Source organism: Carcharhinus amblyrhynchos, chromosome 16, assembly GCF_965287045.1.
Source record: "Carcharhinus amblyrhynchos chromosome 16, sCarAmb.v2.hapA, whole genome shotgun sequence".
NCBI lineage: Eukaryota > Metazoa > Chordata > Chondrichthyes > Carcharhiniformes > Carcharhinidae > Carcharhinus > Carcharhinus amblyrhynchos.
The window spans coordinates 30,718,540-30,744,564 of NC_137339.1; the positions used below are offsets into that span (position 1 = coordinate 30,718,540).

Genomic DNA, 26,025 nt, shown 5'->3' on the forward strand with positions numbered 1-26,025 from the left:
TTTCTAGTCTACAGGAAGATTAAAATCTCCCACAATTATTGCATTACTTTGATACAAGCTCCTCTTATTTCTTCATTCTCTGTCCAAAATATAAATATAGGGAGACTATAAATTACTCCCACCAGTGCTTTTTGCCTCTTAATATTTCGCAAATGCAAACATACAAGGGGGCGATTCTCCCATCCTGCTGCACTCATTTATTAACGCAGTGGGTCAGGAGATTTCAGCAGGGCCGGATTAGCGCAATCTGCACTGGGTGTTCAGCCCCGAGCGTCTCTCCCAGCGCTGTCAGCTTCATGCTGGAAATAGGGACAGAGCTGCATTAGGTATGTGGGGGGGGGGAATTTTAATATACTTTAAATATGATTCAGGGGCCCAGGACAGAAGAGTCTCCATGCCTGCTAGCCACCTCTCCCCTGAACCAGGAGTGGTTCAATTCAGTAGGGTTTAAAGTAGCCCCTCATTTTCAGAGAGCTAGTGGCCAGATCCTGCTGGAGTGAAGGGGGGTGGGGGTTGTCTATCAGGGTCCCCCAGAGGATCATGCACCAGGGCGTGCCCCCTGGGCACTGTCACCTTGGCAGTGATAACTATATCCCCAGTGCAATCCAAGGGGCAAAGTGCCAATGCCCAGGGGGCATCTTGGCACTGCCAAGGATTTGATGAACATATTGGAAGCAAAAAGCACCATCTCAAACTTCCTCTACACTAAATTCCCAACTCCTATGCTTGGTTAGTAAGATTAGTCAATTTGCAGTTTCTTTTAATTTTTAAACTTGAATTTTTAAAGTTGAATTCTAATGAACTAAATCTCCGTTTGATGATAATTAACATTACTTAATATACAGTCCTACGCGCACCTAATTCCCAATATTTATACTCTGCTTGCAACACTGCCTTTTTGTATCAACCACACTCAATGCCTGAATTGTCATTCTGTGGATGAAGGGACTTTTGTTGAAAACTTTCCCATTCCCATTCTAATTAGCTCATTTGCACAAATATAAAATGCACTTTCAAAACAGATTGAGAGGTACATTAGCTGCACAGTACACTGCAAGCATGTTACCTGCAGTAAGGCCACGTATATAATGTTTTCCTTCCAGGTGTCCTAAGCTGTATTAAGGGACTGCTGCATTGTCCGAGCTAGAGATGCCCTCACTCCATGAATGAATAAAAATTAGGACCCAAGTAATCTTAATTTTCATTCCTCCTCCATTTTCAATCACCTCACAAACAGAAATAATGCACGTATTCATTAGAGAAACTATGTAAACTACACTCCCAAATGATACTTCATCTTTAAACAAGCCATTTCTAGCCTCTTCCTAAACATTTATAAAATTGTGTGACAGACTAAAATTTTCTCTTTCACTTTGAATAATCCAGTGACAGTAAGTAGACAAATGACACAGCATTCATTTTTTTTAAATCAAAAATTTGTTTTATTATCTTAAATTGTTTGTTCAATTTGACTTTATAAATCATCTTTACACATCGATGCAGTTTCTGATATCAGATAGCTACAGTCAAAATTCTAATGAAGTGCATTTTTAATGAAAGGAGTGCTATTTATGGAACTATTAGCTAAGCTCTATGAGACATTGATAAGTTGTAACTAACACAGTGATGGAAACTTGGACAAATAACAGTTGGAATTCAAGATTAGTTTGAAAAAGCCTCTAATTTGAAAAAAATTATCGAAAGTATTGAAACACAAATGGACCATATATAAAAAAATACAAGTGGATTCTGTATATGTACAATAGCTGCACTTCTCACAGGAGTTATAAAAGGCATGTGCCAGCACTTCCTTTCACATATTTAAAGGAGGGCATCAATTGTTCCCATTGTAAAGTTTTGAAAGGTTTTTTACATATTTTTGCCAACATGCAACTTGCGATGTACTGTGTCACTGTGACTTAAGGAGTTGAGTAAATGGTTGGTAGTGCTTTGCACAAACAAATGAATGAAACAGCTACGCAAAATGCCTACTAAGAAAGTGCTGTGCTGAAACAATGATCACTGTATCTTTGTTTTTATGTTAAACAAAGTGCAACTCTGTCATGCCAGAGCAAGGAAACACTGCTGTAATGTTCACAGTTGAACCTTCAGACTTTGCAGTCAAAAGTTACTCCTGAGTATTTACTAATGGAATTAGCACCTGGCGGAAGAGGTGCAGGCTGAAATTCGCTGGTAGTATAGTTTAAGGGATGAGCGGTAATGTATATGAGACACAATAATATATTGGAATGCTCCAACAGATTACCCTGTATAGTTATATACACTAACATCAGCAATAGGGAAAAAATTAAAATGTTGTTTTTAATAACTGAAGATAAACATATTGAACACACCAACACAATAAATTTCAAGCTCCCAATTATTTAAAAGTGAAAGATCCAAATCAGGGATATAACAAAACCACCGAATTGTATGGAGGGGCTACGTTCGTTTCTGAAAATTGGAGGACTTCACTTCTCATTCACAATAAACTAATTGTCCTGAAGTTCTAGATAGAACATCATTCCTGAAAGACCCAGTGAGCCCTTTGCCAGGTTAAGCCTCCCACCTATCTCTCTCCCCCATCATATTCCATAAGGCATTGATTCAGCAAACAATATCTCTTCATATGCATTAGATTAGGGTAATGATACAGTGCTCTTATTTAATGTTTATTGATGTGAAATCTGCAGTGCACAAGCTAGTATCCCCTATTCAGGGGTTTGCCCATAATTACTGGAACTAATCACTATAACTGAATGAATCAAAGAACAACACAATATAGCACAGGAACAGGCTCTTCAGCCCACCATTAGCTGCATTAAAAATCCTTTATTGACCATGGTTTAGTAATCCTTTGGAATACTTGTAATTGAGGTACCTGGCTATAAAATTATTTCACGTGGAACATAAAATTATGAAATAATATCTCATACCTCAAACAATTCTCTTAAAATCATTACCTAAAAATCATAAGAAACACTGAGTTAAATGCTGTCTATAGTCTTGATTGCAAAGAAGTTGAAAATTATTGAAAGATAGAAGACAATTTAGATCATATTTTGCTCCTCATAAATTCACAAAATGTCATATTATGCAATAGTCACAAATTGACCAGTTAACAAAACACTCAAATAATTTTGATTTTCAGTTCATAATTGGATGCATGAGGCAATCATTTTTGCATGGGTCATTTGCCAGTAGCTACTCAACACCTGGTGCTCTGTACCATCCCATAGGCCTCGAACAACGTGGATAGAAGTTCTTCTTTCTCTTTATTAGGGAGAAAGCAGGATCTAGCTGCATTAATATTCTGCAAGTTAGCATAAAAAAAGTTACTTTTATTAAAATATTTGCATAGCAAACATGACATTTCTTGGAGAGAAGCCTTAACTTTTGATTTCTCCTGCATCTTAGATAAGTTCTGTATTCAAAATTACTAGGAACTCTTTGCGAATCATCCTGTTGACACACTATTGGTTTTTTTCAGTACCTTAGCTAAGATCAGGAGCTTACTGTGTAAGGAAACAGAGGAACAAGCTTCCCTCCAATTGATCCAGCTAAGATCCATCTAATTTGTTATTAAAGAGTTTTCAGATGCTTAGATTTGTCAAAGAAATTGGTCCACACAGTAATTGGGGATCCTTAATGGGCCAAAAGTCTTTTTTCCTATTTGACTCTTTTTTTTTAAAGCTTCCTCTTCTTAAGCAAATAATAGGAATTACAAGTGTGTGATGATACTATACCTTTAAGAAATGTATTTTAATCATTTTTCTTTGCAGTTTTTTTTAAGCAGCTCCTAGCATTTTCCTGGCACCGTTTTGTCTGTAACTGGTGTCCTGTATTGTTACTGAGTAAGTATAAATGACATCAGGTTTATTTTTAATCTGGACTAATGCAGTGTCCTGGGGTTTTATGGTCCTTTTGGGATTGCTGGGTGGAGTCTGCTTTGGGATGTTTGACAAATCAGATGATGCCGAAGGACAGTTTTCCCCCCCAACAGAGAATTTCAAGTTTTTAGTTTTGGTTTAGTTGCTGTTAGAAGCTGGTGGAAGAAGGCAGTATGTGTCTGTCTCTCTTTTTCTCCAGAAGCTTTTTGTTAAGTTCTAGGACTGAGATGCTTCAATTTTAATCCAACATTCAAAGGATGTTTTCACAGCATGTATTAAAAAGTTGAAAACCAGCATCACGTGAGCATGCTTGCTTTTTGTGCCAAGTCTAGAAAGGTGTGTATGTTGGTGAGATGTTGGTTGACTTGGAACATCATAGATAGCTAGCTGTCAAGGTTTTATATTGCATCATGTTTGAATCTTGCAACTGGTAAAAGTTATGCTAATTATTTTAATTATCATGTATTTTAACTGTGTTCTTAAATGAACTTTATTTGATAGAAGTTTTAGTGTCTCACTTGAATCATACCTGGAGTGAAACACCTTATGCTCGCCCATGCCAAATTCAAATGTAAAAAACCTAGGATTTAGGCTATCTTTATAAAACACCTTGGAGTTTCTTGCCTGGGTCTTAACGAATGGATTTTAGTAGAATTCTGAAACTGCAAGTCTGTGACAATTCCTCCTTTGCATTAAATTAAGCATCCTGAGGCTTGTAATTACACCAGTCAATTTATCAGCAGATTAAATACTGGCCCAGCATATATTTGCTGCGGTTTTGTTTGCAGGAGATGGAGGCTAATCTTTGTAGCCCATGTAGGCACTTTGCTGCATATTACAAATTAAAAGATCGGCTAAGTCTTTACAAATGAGCCAGAATTAGAATGTCAGGTCTACAGTTTCATTTGGCTCCAGACATGGACCTCCCAGCTTCAAAAGCACAATTCTACTGGGCTTTTAAATTCCATGCAGCAACAACCCTTTCTCTAGGGCCAACATTTGTTTAGGGGCAACTGGAAACTGAACCAGCAGGTGAAGAGGAATTGTGAAGCAGCAGGGGTATACTGTGGTTAAATGGAACTGAGATTTGGGACTGATGGGGTAGATTGGAAAGGGGGGGTGCAGTCAGGAGATTGGGGATGGAGTTGGGGGAGAAGGGGCTTTGTGTGTCAATGACAAACAGGCAAATAGGAGTCAGCTTGCGTGGGAACCGTCATGTTGCATGCTGTGCAGCTTGTAGCAAACATTGAAAAAGGTAGTCAGTGCTCCCATATACACTATAATCTTCAATACATAACTAGGAGCAGGAGTAGGCCATCTGGTTCCTTGCGTCTGCTCCGCCATTCAATAAGATCATGGCAGATCTTCTTGTGGACTCAGCTCTATTTACCCACCCGCTCACCCTTAATTCCTTTACTGTTCAAAAATTTATCTATCCTTGCCTTAAAAACGTTCAATGAGGTAGCCTCAACTGCTTCACTGGACAGGGAATTCCACAGATTCACAATCCTTTGTGTGAAGAAGTTCCTCCTCAACTCAATCCTAAATCTGCTTCCCTTATTTTGAGGTTATGCCCCCTAGTTCTTGTTTCACCCACCAGTGGAAACAACTTCCCTGCTTCTATCTTATTTATTCCCTTTATAATCTTATATGTTTCTGTAAGATTTCCCCTCATTCTTCTGAATTCCAATGAATATAGCCCCAGTCTACTCAGTCACTCCTCAATCCAATCCTCTCAACTCTGGAATGAACCGAGTGAATCTCCTCTACACCCCCTCCAATGCCAGTATATCCTTTCTCAAGTAAAGTGACCAAAACTGTACACAGTACTCCAGGTGTGGCCTCACCAACACATTATACAGCTGCAAAATAATTCTGCTGTTTTTAAACTCCATCCCTATAACAATGAAGGACAAAATTCCATTTGCCTTCTTAATTACCTGCTGTACCTGCAAACCAACTCCTTGAGATTCCTGCACAAGGACTCCCAGGTTCCTCTGCACAGCAGCATGCCACAATTTTTTACTATTTAAATAGTAGTCCATTTTGCTGTTATTCCTACCAAAACAGATGACCTCACATTTATACATGGAAGGGTGAGATGGTCAAGTATGGGTCAGGAGTGACTTATAGTTGTGTGGTGCTGGGGGTAAACATTGCTTTTTTTTTCCACCAGGCTCCATTAAAGGGGAAGAAGCATAAGAACTTTCCATTTTTTTTAGTGGCTTCCAGTGGTTCCTCTATGGGATTCTGTTTAGGTTATTATAGAACTGGAAAAGCTATTCAGAAATCTCTAGCTCATGATCCACCAAGTTAGACACACATTTTGCAAAACGATCCTAAAATAGGTAGAAGTTTGAACTGATTCAATGCTGACATCAGGCAGTTGTCAATTATCTTCAAAAACAATCAATTCAGGATGCCAACCGTGATGTCAGTGTAAATCGGATACAGGACCCCCAAAAATTAGTGTACACATAGTATACATTAGTACACCCATTTTTTGGGCAAACGTACCAATTCCTTTTGGATTTGCTGAATAACTTTTGCTAAATTTGGCCCATACCAAGTGCCAGGATGCTGGGTCAGAATCACAATGTAAATTGAGTTCTACACCCCTGATCCAAATACTGCACTGTTTTCTTGTGTCCTTTCCATGTTACTGGTTTTCTTGTGTCCTTTCCATGTAACTACGATAGGTACAGGATTCAGAGGTCAGCGCCAATTTCTCCAGCATTAAACTACCAATTAATATAATGCATAAACCCACTACAATATTAATTCTAAGTATAAAGACAATCGTCATTTTCCAGAAAACCCCAACCTGTATGAACAAAGTTCACTGAATATGCAATACACCATTTTGTTTTAAAAAGCACATTTTCTGATTCACAGTTAGAAAAGAGGTTACAAAATACTCAATTTGTGGGCTAGAATTTCAATATCAACTTACCGCTTTTATGAAATCATTTTCTGTGAAACACATGTATTTTGATGCAACTTGATAATCTTTATCCAGCGTGGATTTGAATATCAATGGGTCATCACTATTCAGGGAATAGTTTGCACCATCCTCTCTAAACCTGTGAATATATAAATGTCAGGAGGATCAAAGAATTAACACTCACGGGAAGCCACGTGTATGATATCTTGGTACTGTATCGTACTCCAACACTGAATATTTCCTGTACTTATCAGTCCTGTCCCCTCTTCTGGCTTTTATACTGCCAAAGTCACCTTAAAAATAATCCATACATTTGTGTTACATTTCTTTAATCATAAGTAATAGGACCCAAGAATAGGCCATTTGCCCCATAGAGCCTAATCCACCATTCAATAAGATCACTGATGTTCTGATTGTTGCTTTAAATTCCATTTTCCTGCCTGTCCCTCTTATTTGATTTTGATTCACTATTGTCACATGTTAGCACAGAGTGAAAAGTATTGTTTTTTTCTGCGCTATACAAAGCATACCGTTCATAGAGAAGGAAGTGAGAGTGTGCAGAATGTAGTGTTACAGTCATAGCTAGGAGATAGAGAAAGATCAACTTAATGCAAACTAGGTCCATTCAAATTTCTGATGGCAGCAGGGAAGAAGTTGTTCTTGAGTCGATTGGTACATGACCTTAGACTTCTGTATCTTTTTCCAATGGAAGGTGGAGGAAGAGAGAATGTCCGGAGTGCGTAAGGTCCTTAAATTATGCTGGCTGCTTTGCCAAGGCAGCAGGAAGTGTAGAGAGTCCTTATAGATGACAAATCTGCCTTCAGCATATTAAATGACCCAGCCTCCAATGCTGTGTTGAAGAACCTCCAAGAGAAGAAATTCCTCCTCGTCTTCATTTTAAATGGAAGGCCCATTTTTTAAAAAACTGCATCCATAATTCTAGATTCCCACATAAGGGGTTAGAATCCTCTCACCGATTGCCCTGTAAAACTCCAAAGGCTAGTTGGTAACAAAGCAAGACACCAATAGAGGAATTTTCTTATTTCTTGGCAGAGTGACACAGCAAGTGAGAAAATGTGTGTGAAAGCTGCCAGCCTCGAGGGTGGTTTCCTCTGCCATATTGTTGGGGACTTGTTTTAAAAAAAAAATAATATGGGGCAAATCCCACAATGTCACACCAGCAATTTTGTTCTTAAAAAAATCAGGGCACTCTTTTTAAAAGGGCACCCCAATACAAAAACTAAAAATAGAACCTCACCCTCAAGTAATGTCAGAGGGCGGTGGCCAGGCATGATTTCTCCCTCTTGGTGGTGGGACAGATGGCCTCACCTGCACACCTTTGGTGGGTTATGCTTGCCAGGTACACTTTGCGGGGTCCTGTCATGAATTATATCAGCATGCCCTCATGTCAACAAGAATGGACAATCAAACAGGGCGGCAGGAGGGGCTAGCCTGATAACTAGATTTAAATGCATTCAAATAGGAACATCAGGAATTCCTATTACCTCATTGTTTGGGGACAGGGATAATCAGAATGGGAAATCCCGCTGCCGTAAATCACTTTTTGGGACTCCTGTGGGATTTGCCACTCCCGCTGCCAATTAAGCCCTTTTGAAAACAGGAGCAGAAAATCCCTTTCCCACGTCTTTACTTCTTCCAAACCCAGCTTTATTTCAACTCACATTAAGCTTCATCACAGATCCTTTATAAGCACCCAGTGATATTCTTAACTAATTCACCTCTAATTACTAACTGAATCACTTATTGACTATCAGCTATTTCCTATCCCAACATTACCCTGTCAAACTCCTTCAGAACCTTACATGCTTTAACAAGATCAGCTCTCATTCTTCTGAACTCCAATGAGCATAGGTTCAATCTCTCCTCATAAGAAAGTGTATTCCTCCCAGGGACCAGTCCAGTGAACATTTTCTGAACTTCTCCCAATGTAAATCTGTTATTTGCGCACGGTATTCCAGCCGCAGTTGCACCAATGCCCGTCCGGATGTAGCAACACTTCCCTACACTTACATTCCATCCCTCCTACATTAAAGGCTAACATTTGCCTTCGGAATTCCTTGCAGTACCTGCAACGACAACCCTTTGTGATTAATGTAAAAGGACACATGTATAATACCTCTTTGTATCACTCTGCAGTCTCTCATTTTAAATATTCTACTTTTTCCATTCTCCCTGCTAAAGTGGACAACCTTACATTTTCCCACTTTATATTCTATCTGCCAATTTTTGGCCCACTCACTTAACTCATCTATATCTTTTTGCAGATTCTCGCTTCCCTACCAATCTTCATATCATCAGCAAAATTGGCAAAACAGGCTGTCCCTTCATCCAAGTCATTATTTAGATTGTAAATAGTTGAGGCCCCAGCAGCTGATACCTGTGGCACTCCACTTGTTGCAGTTTGGCAACCTGAAAGTGACCCATCTATCCCAACTCTGTTTTCTGTTAGTTATCCAATCTTTTATCCATGCTAATATATTACCCCTGACTTTAATCTCCATGTCTAACAACTCATTTTACCACCACATTCTCAAATAATGTTGAATCTAAAAGTGTAAGCACATTCTGTTTTCAGACTATAATAAGAGGTTCCTACAACCACTCAGTCAGAACTCTTTTGCAGTCTTCCCATCTTGCTGCAGGTTGGACAATCACCATTCAGAGACTTTCCAACACGTTTGGGGTGCAACCCAAACCTGCATGTCTCTGCTCCATAGTGTTAGCATAAATTTCAGTGCTATATACCTGCTGTTCCTCGTGCAAATTTAACAAACAGTAAGAGGTTGATTGTAACAGTTTGAACATAGAGCTTAGAAGCAGCACCAGGTTATTCAGCCCTTCAAGTCTGCTCCATCATTCAGTAAGGTATGCATGACCGCAGTTCTGGTCTTAATTCCAGTTTGCTGTCCACCCTCCACAATCCTTGACTCCCTTGTCTATCAAAAATATGTCTGTGCCTTGAATAAATTCAATGACCCAGCGTCCACTGCCCTCTGTGGAAGAGAATTTCACACAGTAACGATCCTCGAGGGAAACAATTTCTCCTCCTCTCAGCATAAAAAGGGTGACTTTTTATTCTGAAGCTGTGTCCCCTGAGTGGAAACATCCCTCTCCTGGTATCCACCCCATTAAGTTCCCCAAAATCATCTCATTCTTCCAAACTCCAGTGGGTATAGGCCCAACTTGTTCAACCTTTCTTCATAAGATAAGCTTCTCATTCCAGTAAAGAGAGAAGTGAAACTTCTCTGTACTGCTTCTAAAGCAATTAAATCCTCTTTCAAATGAGGCCAAGACAGTATTTCAGACATGATCTCAGCAAGGTCCTACACAGCTGTAGTAAAACATCTCTACTTTTATATTCTATTCCCCTTACAATAAACACCAACATTTCATTCGCCTTCCTAATCACTTGTAATCTGAAGGTTTCCCTGTTTGCTACAGCGCGCTCTTTCATCAATAAACCAAATATCGGGACAGTAGCAGTTTGTTGAAGGAGAAATGACTCCTTCAGTACTCAGGCAGCACTTTCTTTCCTCAATGCTTCACGTAGGAAGACTTTAACCACATCTCATGTCCAGCAAATAATATGACTCACCTTACACTTGGATGCTTAGTTAAATCCGGATCACAGGCACCAGTGAGATAGCTAGACCAGGGGCACAACTGAAAAAAAGCAAAGAAATCAACTAAACCTCTCCACAACTTCACTGGACAGAAATGTACGTTCCATTGATAAGCATGTAGGATATCCTGGCCTTTAGAATGGAACAGAATTAAAATCATTCTGTCATGAACATGGAGTGAAAAGTAAATGGCAAATGTATCTCCAGGATCGGCTTACCTCAAAATGCATATTCATTTTTAATAACCGCTTGTAGAGACAAGGATCTTCAACAGTGTGATAGCCATGTCCAATTCGTTCAGCCTTCAAAACATCTACTGCCTAACAATATATAAATGTAAAATAATCATTTAAGATGACAGAAGCTAGCAGAGAAAAGAAATCACAACTTGCAGCTTTTCAGTCAATATTTTCACAGTAACTTCATTGCAGTGTAAGGCTACCTTGCGACACGAATAAATAAACCATAAATGTGTCGCACACCAGGACGACATTTCAAAGTCAATTGACGTGTGTCCAATATACGGAGTAAATCTATTCTCGTTTTTTTCTATATTTTCAAACTCCCCATCCCAAATTCCAACCTCCCTGTTGCCTTCCTTCAAAAAAAATAATAATTTAGCTTTAAACTCTATTGTTGCTCTCAAAGCCACTTTTTCTTGGGTTCACGTTGCATGCTCTTCATTGTCCTTTTCCAGTCCAAGAGGTGAGAGAGACACCACTGGAGCTGTAGTTATGGAAGCCGGAGGGAGACCCTTTGGCTGATTTGGCACACGGTTTACATACTTGGCATACACAAGCCCATTCAACATTTTGGCTCGTGGCTTATTACAAACATCTGTAATGCTGCAAGACTGACCCAGTATTCACATTTTTTGAATGAGCCAGACACCCAATTTACAACAAACATGATTTAAATCCAGTTTCTGTGATTGCAAAGTCTATGAAAGCGCAGTGGAGTGTCTTTGAGCATGTTGCAATGAGCAGCAGGGTTCGGCAAGATGCTGCAACTTCACAGGGAAGACGAGGCAGTTTGGTGACCTTTGGTCAAGGGTTGCAGCAGCTCTGGGGGCTAAACTCACGTCTCAGACAGGGAGATGCAATAGAAGCTATAAAGAGAGAAAGCATTAACACAACGCCCTCTGTAAAGGAGTGGCACAGTGGTGAGCATTGCTGCCTCAGTGCCAGGGACCCACATTGAATTCCGGCTTTGGGTGATTGTCTCCTGTCTGCGTGGGTGTCCTCTGGTTTCCTCCCACACTCCAACGATGTGCAGGTTAGGCGGATTGGCCATGCTAAATTGCCCCTTAATGTCCAAAGATGTGTAGGTTAGATGGATTAGTCATGGTAAATGCTCAGTGTTATAGGGATTGCAGAGCAAGGGTGCTAGAGGTCTGGGGAAGATCCTCTGTGGGAGGGTCAGTGCAGACTCAAATGGGCTGAATGGCCTCCTTCTGCACTGTAGGATTCAATGGTCCTATGGACTACAGGAGAAAAGGGAGTAGCAGCACTGTGGTAACTTGCTCTTGCACAAGTCAGTTCAGATAAAACAGGCCAAATAGCCTTCTGTGCTGTAATCGTTATATGGTTTCTCAGAGAGAAACTGATTTGGTGTCATTAAGGAATGTGACTCGATTCACACTGGGGTCAAAAAGTCATCACTGCTGTAAGATATTAAACAAACCAGGTACAAGTAAGTGCATAGCCCACCTCACCTCTTTGACCACTGAAGCAGGTCCAACTTCACCCGCATGTACAGTTCGATGGATGTCATTTTTAACAGCCTCCTGGCAAAGTAATAAAACAGGAAAAGAAATGTTGATATCTGCAAAAAAAACCAAACAGAACTGATCCTTCTTTTGACGGATGCTTGCACTCGCTTGATAAAAGTATCATTGCTGTAAGAACTTGCATTCAGATCATATCTCAGACATCAGAAGTGTTTTTTTTTTACAGTCAATGAAGTTTATTTTTAAAAAATGGTCAATATGCAGATGTGGGAAAATTGAAAAAAAAATCACAATTTGTACATTGCAAAATCACAAACAGCAGTTACATAAATGGTCAGATAATCTGTTTTCAGTGGTGCTGGCTGAAGGACAAATGTTACACAGGAAATTTGAGAATTCCTCTGCTCTTCTTCAAATGCACATTTGACCCGTAAAAGCAAATGCACTGTCAATTTAAGATTTTATCTGGGAGATAACACATCCAGCACACCCTTCATAATGCAATGATGTGTCCGCCTAACCATGGTTTCAAGTCTCTGTCACTGGCTTCAGACCAAATACTTATACTTCAGATACAAGAGTGGTACTACTGACTCATGTTTAGCACCTCATTAGCAACAAGGATCTGGACTTGGCACTTGTAGGACTCAATTTTCTTCCAGCTCAGATTTGATGGGATTAAAGTCTCTTTGCCTTACCTCTAAACATGTTCCATAAAACAAACTTGGGCGGTCTCAATTTAGATTGTATTTTCCTGTTGTTATTTTCACACTAAATTGGTGGTTCCATTGAGATAAGAGGGATGATAGGAATAATCATGGGGTTGTTTTGAGACTGAAGTGTGATAAAATTTAATCATGCAGTTGACTAATCCTTTATACCAGACTTTAAATTGCTCAGTGCAAACTTGGTATACTAAAAACAAGAAATGGTATATCGTATAACATTATGCTCAGTGCAACCTTGGGTCCATAAGTGTTCTCAAGAGTTGCAGACACTACTTCATGCAGCAGAAACATCACTTGCACGTCAAACACAGTTTCTGCCACAACTGAGCAAGTTCCTAGTCATTATACTAATGGGAAGTCTTGTGGTGCAGTGGGTACCTTTTGCGCCAGAGCCAGGAGATCTGGGTTCAAATCCCACTCCATAATTGCTGGCCAAGGAAAGTGCATTCATAACCAGCTGAGTGTCAACTTGTAAATCCGTCCAACATTCACCAATGGCAGATGGTGAGAACCAGAGGTTCCTGCGACAGGCAGGAAATTGCAGTCTCCACCATCATCATCCATCAGCACCAGATTACAGCATGCAAAGTCTATGGCCAGAATTGTACTGTCCCGCCCACCACAGGAATTAGAGTGGGTGAGGGGCAGGCCGTGGGAAGGTCCGTTGGCCTTGGGCAGGAATTTATGGTTCCAGAATGAACGAGGCCGTAAGATCCTGCCACAGTGATTTTGCGTCCTTGTGACTCTCGGGGGAAATGGGTTCATATCGCACCAAAGCAGCTGGTGGAATTTAAATTCAACGAATAAATCTGGATTTGAAAGTTAGCCTCGATGATGGCAACCATGGAACTACTATCATCAGGAAAACCCATTGGTTAACAAATGCCGTTTAGGTAAGGAAATCTGCCATTTTCACTTGGTCTGGCCAAAATGTGATTCCTGACCCACAGCAATGCAGTTGACCCTTAACTGTTGTGAAAGCCACTCAGGTCAAGAAGAACAACAAATGCCAGTCTTGTTAGCAATGCCCATATCCCATGAAAGAATGAAAAATAAGCTCAAGTCATGATATCAATTGACAAGCAGTGGGCTTTTGTACAATACAGTCATCTGCACATTTTGTATGTTAAACTTAATAGCAAGACAAAAATATGGAATACCTATTAAAGCAGAAGGGAATTGTGCAAACATCAATAAGAAGGGGAATAACACAATACACAAGCTCAGATAAACTAACTGGAGTTGTTGCACAAGATAAATTAACCTTTGATTCACCCCACACTGCTGTCTGCCCCCTTTCCCGATCACCCCACACACTGCTGTCCATCCCCTTCCCTAATCATCCCCAACACTGCTGTCCGCCCCCTTCCCTAATCATCCCCAACACTGCTGTCCGCCCCCTTTCCCAATCCCCCCCCACACACTGCTGACCGCCCCCTTTCCCAATCCCGCCCCACACACTGCTGTCCGCCCCCTTTCCCAATCCCCCCCCCCCCACACTGCTGTCCGCCCCCTTTCCCAATCCCCCCCACACACTGCTGTCCGCCCCCTTTCCCAATCCCCCCCAACACTGCTGTCCGCCCCCTTTCCCAATCCCCCCCACACACTGCTGTCCGCCCCCTTTCCCAATCCCCCCCAACACTGCTGTCCGCCCCCTTTCCCAATCCCCCCCACACACTGCTGTCCGCCCCCTTTCCCAATCCCCCCCACACACTGCTGTCCGCCCCCTTCCCCAATCCCCCCCCCACACACTGCTGTCCGCCCCCTTCCCCAATCCCCCCCCCACACACTGCTGTCCGCCCCCTTCCCCAATCCCCCCCCCCACACACTGCTGTCCGCCCCCTTCCCCAATCCCCCCCCCACACACTGCTGTCCGCCCCCTTCCCCAATCCCCCCCCCACACACTGCTGTCCGCCCCCTTCCCTAATCATCCCCAACATGGCTATCCGCCCCCTTCCCCAATCCCCCCCCCCACACTGCTGTCCGCCCCCTTCCCCAATCCCCCCCCCCCACACTGCTGTCCGCCCCCTTCCCCAATCCCCCCCCCCACACTGCTGTCCGCCCCCTTCCCCAATCCCCCCCCCACACTGCTGTCCGCCCCCTTCCCCAATCCCCCCCCCACACTGCTGTCCGCCCCCTTCCCCAATCCCCCCCCCCACACTGCTGACCGCCCCCTTCCCTAATCATCCCCAACATGGCTATCCGCCCCCTTCCCCAATCCCCCCCCCACACTGCTGTCCGCCCCCTTCCCCAATCCCCCCCCCACACTGCTGTCCGCCCCCTTCCCCAATCCCCCCCACACTGCTGACCGCCCCCTTTCCCAATCCCCCCACACTATTGTTTGCCCCCTTCCCCAATCCCCCCCCCACACTGCTGACCGCCCCCTTTCCCAATCCCCCCCACACTATTGTTTGCCCCCTTACCCAATCATCCCCTACACTACCGTCTGGCCCATTTCCCAATCTCCCTGCCCACAGTGCTGTGTGTCCCCTTTCCCAATCATCCTCACACTGCTGTCACCCCACTTTCTCTATCCTCCGCATCCCCCCCCCCCCCACAACATTCTATCCTCCCCTTTTCCAATCCCCCCGACCCTGCTTTCCCTTTCCCTGCATCCCTCCCCTTTTAAGGCCATATCACAACTTTGACCAATCATTTGGGCATTAATTTTAATATTTTGTCCTTTGGCATGATACCAGTGTTGATCTGATCATGCTGCTGTGCAATGCCTTGCAATGTTGCTCTCTCTCAGAAGTTGCTATTTTATTTCGTTGGCATTATCCTCCTAAAGTACGATCTTTACAAGTCTGTAAACTTGTGATTTATGACTAAAAGTCACAACAGAAGCCAGTTTTTAACCAGCCATTTTAAAAAAATATACTTTTTGGATAATACCATCTTATTTGCTAATTTTCATCATAATATTACTAAATGTACAGTTGCACTGAGCAATGAAGTTTCTGTTGAGCGCAAAAGTCTAGGCCGATAATCCAGCAGTGAGGGGTTGCTGCACACTCAGATGTATGCATAGGTCTCATTACCATGGTAACCCCAATTCTCAAATCAAATGATTGTTGCTTGGCAGAAAACAGCTACCAGCGTAACTGAAAAAAAAAGAGATTGCTATAAAAGGATACAGTACGTTTGATGTGTGACTTCTTACGGGACCTCCAAATACGTACACAAAAATGTGCACAGAACTTTTCTGTAGCCACTTGTTTTCTCATCGAGAAACGGAAGCTGCTTTCAAAGCTGCATTTATTTATTATTATTTCCCCTCAGCCCATTCACCACAAGCTATTGGCACCCAGTCTGTGCAAGCGGAAGAGGTGCCAATCCTGCCTTCCTTTCTCTACCCTGCCCACCATCCAGGGCCCCAAACACTTCCACCAGGTGAAACAGCAACTTGCTTGTACCTCTTCCAATTCAGTACACTGTACTCAACTGGTCACGATCCCAGTCGCTTTTCCATCAAGAGGCCAAACATAAACTGGACGAATGCCTTACTAAACATCTCCGCTCAGTCCGGAAGCATGGCACTCGACCTTCTGATTGTAATTTTAATTCCCCACTGTGCTCCCACTCTGATCTTTCTATCCTCAGCCTGCTGCAGAGTTCCAAAATACATTCAACTTGAGCTCAAGGAACGGCAATTCATCTTTCAACTTCACACTCGAGCTTTTTTGACTCACAACGTCAGGTCATAAGTACTGTCTTATGCAGAAGGCAGCTGATAATCCTACTACTACAATTTATAACTGCTTTAGGCCCATCTCTTGTTTCTTTCCTTGTCCCAATACCATCTCTTTTGGTCTTTTAATCTCTCTTGCCTGCCGTGCAATCACAAAATTTCCCTTTGGTTCTTCCCTTCTCTCACTGATCCTTGCCTTTGTATTGGTTTCAATCCTGTACCTCGCTAACTCTTTCTGGTTCTGATTAAATCCCATTAACTTGAAATGTTAACCTTGATTCTCTCTCCACAGGGTTTTATAACTTATGATCAATTCACTATCACTCCCTTTCCAGAAATACCCATCTTGAAGTTCTACTCTTCTCTCCAACAGGATCTCCATCTGTCAATTCTGCATTTGCTGCTCATTTGATAAGTTATTTATCAAAAAGGGCCTCCTAAAGAACTGCCCCTATCTCTGACTTATTCCACGTGGATTCCAACGTAACTTCCAGCTTAAGTTTCTGATTTGCCCATGATTACAGACTTTTCCAAGGTATTTATGTTCCTGGAAACATTGCCCTCACTATATCCTGAGATTCACGCTCTGTACCACCATATCCATGTTTAGCAATCCTGAATCTCAAAGCTGTCCTGGTCCCAGTTCTATTTCATCCTTCTCCTCATGCAGCATTTTAATAAAAGCCGCCTTTCTTCCTTTCAAACGTTAAGATTGCTACATTAAGGTAGTTATGTCAGAACATGGTGGCTACATCAGAGATCCTGTGGCAGGAGCAAGGATAACTGAGTTTGAACTTAAACTGCCTTTGTTTAAAGTCCTTGACGTCATTGCTTTAAAGGAACCCACAGCATTCTATATGGTGCCAGGTATTGACAGGATGGCACAAGGACTTTGCTGCATTGACTAGGGCAGCAAGGTGACACAGTAGTTAGCACCGCTGCCTCCAATGCCAAAGACCTGGGTTTGATTCCCAGATTGGATGACTATCTGTATGGAGTTTGCACTTTCTCCCCGTGTCTGCACAGGTTTCCTCCCACAGTCCAAAGATGTGAGTTAGGTTGATTGGCCACGGTACATTGCCCTTTAGCACCATGGGAACTAGCAGAGTAAATACGTGGGGCTACAGGGATTGTGGTCGGTGCAGACTCGATGGGCTAAATGGCCTCCTTCTACACTATAGGTCTTCTATGATCAATTCAGTTGTCGCTGATGAAAATATTGCAGATAGTTTTGAGTAGTTCCAGAAGGAGTGGCACATTTACTGTGATGCTGCACTCTTAGACAAACCAACAAAAGGTACAGGGTTTCACCTTATTAAACCACACAGGCTGTCAAAAAATTTGAGTCATTTGTCTCCCAGACAGAGGAGGAAAAAGAAGACCCCGAGATAATCTTAAAACAGTTTGAGAACTTCTGATAAAAAACCTTATCCCTGATAGACATGCATTCAATTCTATGAACCAGAAAGCAGATGAGCCAATACAATCCTACACTGCCACCCGAAAAAAAATATTGGCACGCCCTGCTCCAACTGCAGCAGCTGGCACGCACTGGACAGAACAGCTTGTACTGTACATGGTAAGAGATATAACAAATGCAGGAAATGGAACAACTTTGCTAAATGCTACAGAACTAAATTGCAACAGCCCTCCTCTGCTATCAGCAACATGACAGTGGCTCAATCCTCCAGGGGTGCAAGTGTTAGTAAGGTGAATGAATTCTAGTTCAACTGAAACAGAAAAGTTACAGATCCTAAACGATACTCGATTGCAACAGTGTTGACAACATCACAAGAAAGAGTAAGATCTTCACCACGTTTAACATAATTAACAACAACTCCAAACTTAAAGTCAAGGTTGATACTGGAATGAAGGACAATGTACTTTCCAACCAAAAGTTAGGGGAATTAGACCTGCATGCCACATCAGATCCCAGCATCCAGTCACACCTTGTGCCTTATGGCAGACAGAGAATCCACACTGAGGGTTGATGATTCATTACCACCGTGCTCTAAGAGTACCAGTAGCCATGAAGCAGAAAGTAGTTAATGAGCTGCATTGTATGACAGCACTAGGTGTCACAACTTCGACGAGGCCACAGAATAGGTTTCAGCAATGGTTAACCCAGTAATGAAAGTTGGCACAGTCCGGATTTGCACTGACCCAGTGCACTTGAACAAGGAGCTGCTCAGACTTCATCACCCTATGAAGACATGATGCAAAATGCAGCTTCTGGCAGAACCTGTTGGATGAGGAATCTTCGAAGCTAACCATGTTCATGTCTCCAGTAGGCAGATGGGATTTTCTTTGTCCTGTGAGATCTCCACTGGCAGCAAGGTTTTCCAGCAATGCATGGAGCAACTCTTTGCAGGCCAACCTTGCAAGATTATTGTTGATGACATCCTTGTTTGGGGTTGTACTACAGAAAAACATGATGCATGTCTTTGCCTCATCCTTGACAGAATCAGGACTTGCAGTTGAAGCCAAATGCAGATTCAGGTCAACTAAGTTCCTTACATGGGTCATCTATTCTCAGCCAATGATGTAAAGCCAAATCCAGACAAGAGACTAGTCAAACAACAGATGGCCATTCCTGTGGACCAGGACACCATTTCTGTTAATAAAATTATTCACCACTGTGAACCTCGCAGTTACGATTAGCCAGGTTTGTAACAGAAAATTGGGGACTCAAGTCCGGAATCCTAAGAAGCTCAAGTTCTTTGGGTGTAGGGGATTTTTGACTTTGAACCCAGTGAGAATGAGGACCATGTGCAATCAAGTGAGAACATGTTATTTAAAATAGGAAGGATGTACAAAGGCTCTGGAGGTAGCTTGATCTTATTTGGAAGTAGACAATGTAACTGTAGTAAGTTTTAAAAAAAATGTACTGAAATTGGCAAATAAATTGGAAGGAGCCGCATCTACAGAGGCTAAGAAAGCTGAAATCATTTAAAGCTGTGCAACATATTTAAATATACAAGAGGGGTTAGCCAGTCCCAATATTTCGAGACGTGAGAAAATCAAACTAGCGAAGATTCAATTAGAAAGAGACATAGCAATTAAGAAGTTAAAGACGCAGGAGGAGGGGATTAAGGGTTATGGGGAGAGGGCGGGAAAGTGGAACTGAGCCACAACAGATCAGCCATGATCTTATTGAATGGCGGGGCAGGCTCGAAGGGCTAGATGGCCTACTCCTGCTCCTATTTCTTATGTTCTTATGTTCTTATGAAATAGAGAGAGAGATAAAGAGGGGGAAAGGGAAGAAAGAGGCAAAAAGAGAGAACTTCAATTGGAAATGCAGAAGTTAGCAATGGAAAAAAAGATGAAGAGAGACAGCATCAAATTAAAATGCAACAAACGGCAGCAGGTACAGAGCTGAATGAGGAAGAAAGTGGTTCTAGACAGGAAACCTGTGGGGGAATATTTAAATATGTACAAGCTCTTCCAAAAAAGATGTGCACCGGCCATGCTAAACTCTCCCTCAGCGTACCCGAACAGGCACCAACTGTGGTGAATAGGGGATTTTCACAGTAACTTCACTGCACTGTTAACGTAAACCTACTTTACACAGTAAGAAGTCCCACAACACCAGGTTAAAGTACAACAGGATTATTTGGTAGCACGAGGTTTGGAGCACCACTCCATCATGTGACTACACTCACCTGATGAAGGAGCGGCTCTTCGAAAGCTCCTGCTACCAAATTAACCTGCTGGACTTTAACCTGGTGTCGTGAGACTACTTACTTTACCTACCCCACATCATGGCTATTTTGCACACTTATGCATAAACTTTAGAAAAGAATCGATGAAAAGGAGGCTGAGTCTTTTTGTGCTTTTGAGAAAACAGCTAGACAGACATCAGTACAGACTAAACTTGCAGGCAGAACTAGTGAAGTATATGCACCTCTGACTGAGAAAAGGTCTTGAGATAAGGCAGTGAGGAAAGCCATATTGGGTGCTTATGAGCTGATACCAGACTTTCACTGGATCAAAATCCTGGAACTCCCTCCCTAACAGTCATGTGGGTGTACCTACAGCACATAGACAGCAATGGCTCAAGGCAAGTCTTACCACAACATTCTCAAGGGTGATTAGGGATGAAAAATAGAAAAGCTGGCCAAGCCAGTGACTCCCACATCCCATGAATGAATTGCAAAAACAACGTAATCTACTCTTCTAGGTCCAAAGGGGATGACCTAACACTTGCCTATTTTAAAATCTATATGCCAAAGTTTTACCCAGTCAATTAATCTATCAGTATCTCTTCATAATTTTACTTATAGCATCACCTATCTTTGTATCATTGGCAACTTGTGCATGTGGCTGTCTGAGCCATCATCTAAGTCATTGAGGCTCCATAGGCCTCCCCAGAACACCATTATTCACATCTTGCCAATTATTCCTTTTGTCTCCTGCCATTCAACTGATCTGACAAGGACAATAATTTGCCTGAAGTTCCAGGAAACTCAATTTTAGTTAACAGCTTTTTTTTTTAAAAAAAGTGATTTTTATCAAATGCCTTTAGAAATCCATATAACTAACATCCGTAGGCATACCCCTGTCAATAATTTGGCCACCTCTTCAAAGAATTCACCTCTTCAAACAATTCAGATTGGCAGGTACGATCCACCCTTCACATTGGCATCAGGCAAGCAACATAACACATGGGACTCTTGATCCTAATAACAAAGGATGCTATCCATTTCCCCTACACATTACACTTCCTCTGTTCATCCCTTTGGACAGTCTCCTGCTCCAATATGTGGTGTTTCATTTATGGAATTTCACCCTCCTGTTGATCAGCTAATTGTCCATGATCCCAGAGTAAACTTGGACAAATTAAAGATTTTTTTGTGATCTGTTGTATTTATAACATTTATAAGTCTCCATATAGTAAGCAGCCTGGCTCTATGGTGCATGTAAGTAGCTTCATTAGGATGATGGCTCCTTTTAGAATATGGTCCTGATATGCCACTCTCCGGTTTCCAAAGAACAAATATTATTTTCCAAGGACGATAGTGATGCATGAGATGATACACAAGCGAACTGTTGGACTAAGAGGTGGTGATATATAATTCTGCTGCAGTTATAGTCCACATCATCTCATGGATGCTTAGTTGTATCCTACTAAGCACAGTGACAGCCCCAGCACAAAATGAAGAGTAGCCTCATTTTGACACTGAGCACTGTGTGGTGATCGCATCTATAAATCATGTGACATGTAGTCCGTGACAGAAGGTAAGCAAGACAACAAGTAATTGTGTTTGTCAGCTCGCCTTCTCCCAAGCCAATTCTGGCAGTAGTGTGGACATTGAAGACTTTGTACAGAGTATATTCTTTTCCTTGCTTTGGCTGTATTTCCTCCAAAAGGAGGAATACTAATTTATCAGTGGGGAAGGAAGAGATAGTATTGCGATGGTGAGGAGATGGCACAATAAAGTTCTTGCATTCTGCACCAATTTTTGGTGAGAAGGGCTTTGCAAGGTCGATTGGATTGGCATTGCCCAAGTCTGGTCACAGTCATCGGTTGGTCAGTATTGAGGCACTTGAAGTCTCAAGTGAGAGTCACGTGTCAGCAAACCAGGTAGATGTAGCATGTTACCATCTCCAACAAATGTTAGTGAATTAGCGGAACTTTTATGATAATCCAGTTAGTTCACAAATGTCGAGGTGTGTTGCATTTAAATTTCACAACTTGCTTCGCTGAAACTTGAACCTGCAACTTTTGATTTGTTAGTTCAAGTAGCATAACTATAAAGGTTACCAACATAAAGGTTACCTTACATTGCAACTCCTTTTGGCCTATGAACAGAATTATTTTAAGCTTTTTTTTGCTCATTGCTAATATCAGTGAATGATTGTATTATCTTCCACTGACTTGATGGCACTGCTATTTTTTGCTTATGGAATCTGTGTGGCTGGTATATTTTAGGGACTCGTTGAGTTACACCCTGGGCCTTGGCCCTTTCTCAGAACTAGTAGTACTTTGGAATTGAATCCCCAAACATTTCTTGCGAGTTTTGCTAAACTGGGCCAGGTTTTTCTAAGTTTAATTCTGTGTTTTCCTTTTCACCTATGCAAGGTCAGTAGGTGCTTGCAAAAGGCTCTGTTCCAAAAAATACAGAGTACTGGCCTTCTATCACCGCAAGAAGGTTGGACGCTTGGAATAAAACACACATCTGTTGAATTTAGGCTGGACACTAAGCAAATTCCAGGAAATAAACTTGATGACATAGTTTGATGATTTGACTAACAAGATCTGCTCAAATATGGATGGGGGTACTCTGTGCTAATGCATGAGGCAAGGGGAGGTATGCAAAGGAGTTGGGGCCTTCTCAAATGCATCTTCAAGGAATTTTATGTCCCACTGGCCCCAATAAGATGTGTGGAGGATGGGCAGGAAAATTGCTATAAAAACTTAAGATCCCAAACAAGATAGCCCTCCATCTATCAAACATTTGAGTAAATTAGATAATCTATTTTCAAATTTAAAATGCCATTTGCCCTTTTAATACAATATTAAAGAGCAAAATTATCTATTTCGGTCCTGTATCTGTACTTCATTTTAATTGTCCACTATTCAATTTCCACCGCACACAGGAGTGTCCGTTCAACAAATGACTCAGCTTCTTAATCACAGCCGCATTGTAATATGGGCTTACGGGAAATACAGATGACGTGCTGTTGATGAACATCATTCATTTATCTGCTTTGACAGAGCAGGAAAGCCATTACAGGCAGGGATGGGTTAGTATCATAAATAAATCTGTCACCCGTGGCATTGTAACTTGGAATTTTAAGCACAGTTGTAATGCTTTGATGCCAAGGATCAGCAGCATTCAACCTGCCCTACCCTTTTACGGTTACTGATCGAGTGTTACTGTGGGGCAAACACTGCGATCAGTTTGAGTCAGATTGCTGAAGTAAGTCACTGTTTATTGGATGCTGCTTATACATTCTTGCCTTCTGCCATTGGGGAGGTGCCAGATTATGAAGTGCAGAAAAAGCAGCATGTAAGAACTGGCTTGCTTCCTCTTTTATATCAGCTTTGGCAATGTGGTGGTCATGCACTATTTGACATGTATAAACAGATGTACTGTTTGCATTACCTTATGCATGAGTAAGGCACATAGCCTTTACCCATGCTTCAATGCAACGAATTTAAGGTCAAAAGTAATGCGTTGTTTTCTTTCTTCTTCAAACTAATGTGAAAATCATCAAAGGTACATTAAAAAAACAAAATCATTTATGCAAAACAGGAATTTAATATTAAAGCTCTAGGTCATTTAGTAAATTATATTGGCTTGACATTCAAAGAATGGACGTTTTATTCAGCTGAATAGTTGCCTATTTTCTCATTTATAAATCAAATTTAAATGAGAGAGAAAACTAGAGGGATTTAGATTTAACAATTTTTTTTGAAAACTTGGTTTGATTTCTTTGTTCATGATATTTTAGCTTGAAAATGCTGTCTTGCAGTCTGATGTACAAAAATAATACTTCTGTAACAGTGAGCAAAATTTTAAATAGTGAGCAAAAATTACTTATTGAACAACTTTTTGAGCAGTAAACTATTAGCAACATTTGACATTCAAATGGCTCTGAAAGGACATTTTAAAACATACTTATGATCAACAGCATATGAGCACATATGACTGATACCATCTGAGCAGTCAGATGCACAACATGCTTAACAAGTCAGATGGGGAACACAGCCAGTGAAGTATCCAAGTCTCCCATACATGGAAGGATATTCTATTTATAAACCATATCTTAAGAAGCTTAAATTAATGTATTAATGCAGCTCTAATACAAACGTGTACCCAAACTCATAATTTATAGATACACAATCTTCTCAAAGGTCCTCTCAATAGGCCAACTAAAATCAGCAGAAACCTTGTTCATGTGGTGCACCAAGGGTGCACCACTTTTAATCCATTGGTTAGGACAGCCTGAGGATGCTAGTGTTGAGATCCTCTACAAATCCCAGGAGGTATATAGAAATCATAGAAACCTTACAGTACAGAAACAGGCTATTTGGCCCAATGAGTCTGCACCGACCACAATCCCACCTCCATATCCCTACATATTTTACCCACTAATCCCTCTAACCTACACAGAGCAGGGCACTAAGGGGCAATTTTAGCATGGCCAATCAACCTAACCTGCACATTTTTGGACTACACTGAAGGCACTCTGATGAAGTGTAGCAGAGGATGTACAGAATGCATTCTGCAACAATCACTACCTTGCGCAAGCCTCAGGTTTCCAGAGCAGAAAACCAGAATCCGTCTTACTTCTGAATTTTGCTCCACTCCAGCATTCCCCAGTCAATTCATCTTGTTGAGGATAACCACCTACCTCATAGGCCATGCGATGGCCCGAGTTGAAGTTGCAGTTTAAAGATTCATCACCTGCCAAGTCAATGCCCACAACACCTTCATTGCGATATTTCTTACACAGGTTCACAACTTCAGCAGACCATTCTGAAAAGAGATCAATACCATCATTTTGTCTTTTTATGATTGCATTCTGCAAGGTCTATTATAATCTCAATATTACTTTTAATACTAATCCATCTCAGTGATTTAGCAGCAGTCTTTATCTTTACTTACATCAACAATTATTTATATTTATGTAGCTCCTTTAAATGAAATAAAGCACCCAAGCCACTTCACAGGAGCATTATAAAACAAAATTTGACATGGAACCATGGAGAGATATTGAGGCAGATGACAAAATCTTGGCCAAACGAAAAGATGCAGCATCTCAAAGAAGAGCAAGGGAAGAAGAGATTCAGCAGGCAGATGAGGGCAAGGCCACCAATGGTGTAGCCATTAAAGTCAAGGATGCTGGAGAGTCCAGAATTAGAAGAGCACAGATATCTCAAGAGAATTGTGGTTGGAGAAAATAACTGGAGTAGACAGGGATTGGGCCATGAAGATTCAAAAAGAAAAATGGGAATGTCTTTACTGGGAGCCAATGCAGGTCATTGACGAAGGAAGTGCAGTGGACGTGGTGTACATGGAATTCAGCAAGGCGTTTGATAAGGTCCCCCATGCAAGACTTCTTGAGAAGGTGAGAGGGCATAGGATCCAAGAGGCTATGGCCTTGTGGATCCAGAACTGGCTTGCCTGCAGAAGGCAGAGAGTGGTTGTGGATGGGTCTTTTTCAGCATGGAGGTCAGTCACCAGTGGAGTGCCCCAGGGATCTATTCTAGGACCCTTGCTGTTTGTCATTTTCATAAATGACCTAAATGAGGAAGTAGAGGGATGGGTAAGTAAGTTTGCTGATGACACGAAGGTCGGTGGTGTTGTGGATGGTCTGGAAGGATGTCAAAAGTTGCAGCAGGACATAAATAGGATGCAGGACTGGGCGGAGAAGTGGCAGATGGACTTC

General features: G+C 41.7%; 1 protein-coding gene across 1 annotated transcript in view; it reads right to left on the minus strand.

Moving 5' to 3' along the window:
* Positions 1-1,414: 1,414 nt before the first annotated feature.
* Positions 1,415-26,025, minus strand: part of ada (adenosine deaminase) — a 66,345-nt gene continuing 41,734 nt past the window's right edge. Inside the window, exons 6-11 of the mRNA XM_080204947.1 lie at positions 24,988-25,112; positions 12,193-12,264; positions 10,697-10,798; positions 10,451-10,518; positions 6,844-6,973; positions 1,415-3,313 (exon numbers count right to left, since the gene is read on the minus strand). Coding sequence (XP_080061073.1) covers positions 3,209-3,313; positions 6,844-6,973; positions 10,451-10,518; positions 10,697-10,798; positions 12,193-12,264; positions 24,988-25,112 — 602 coding nt within the window. The 3' untranslated portion in view covers positions 1,415-3,208. The remainder of the gene's footprint in view (positions 3,314-6,843; positions 6,974-10,450; positions 10,519-10,696; positions 10,799-12,192; positions 12,265-24,987; positions 25,113-26,025) is intronic.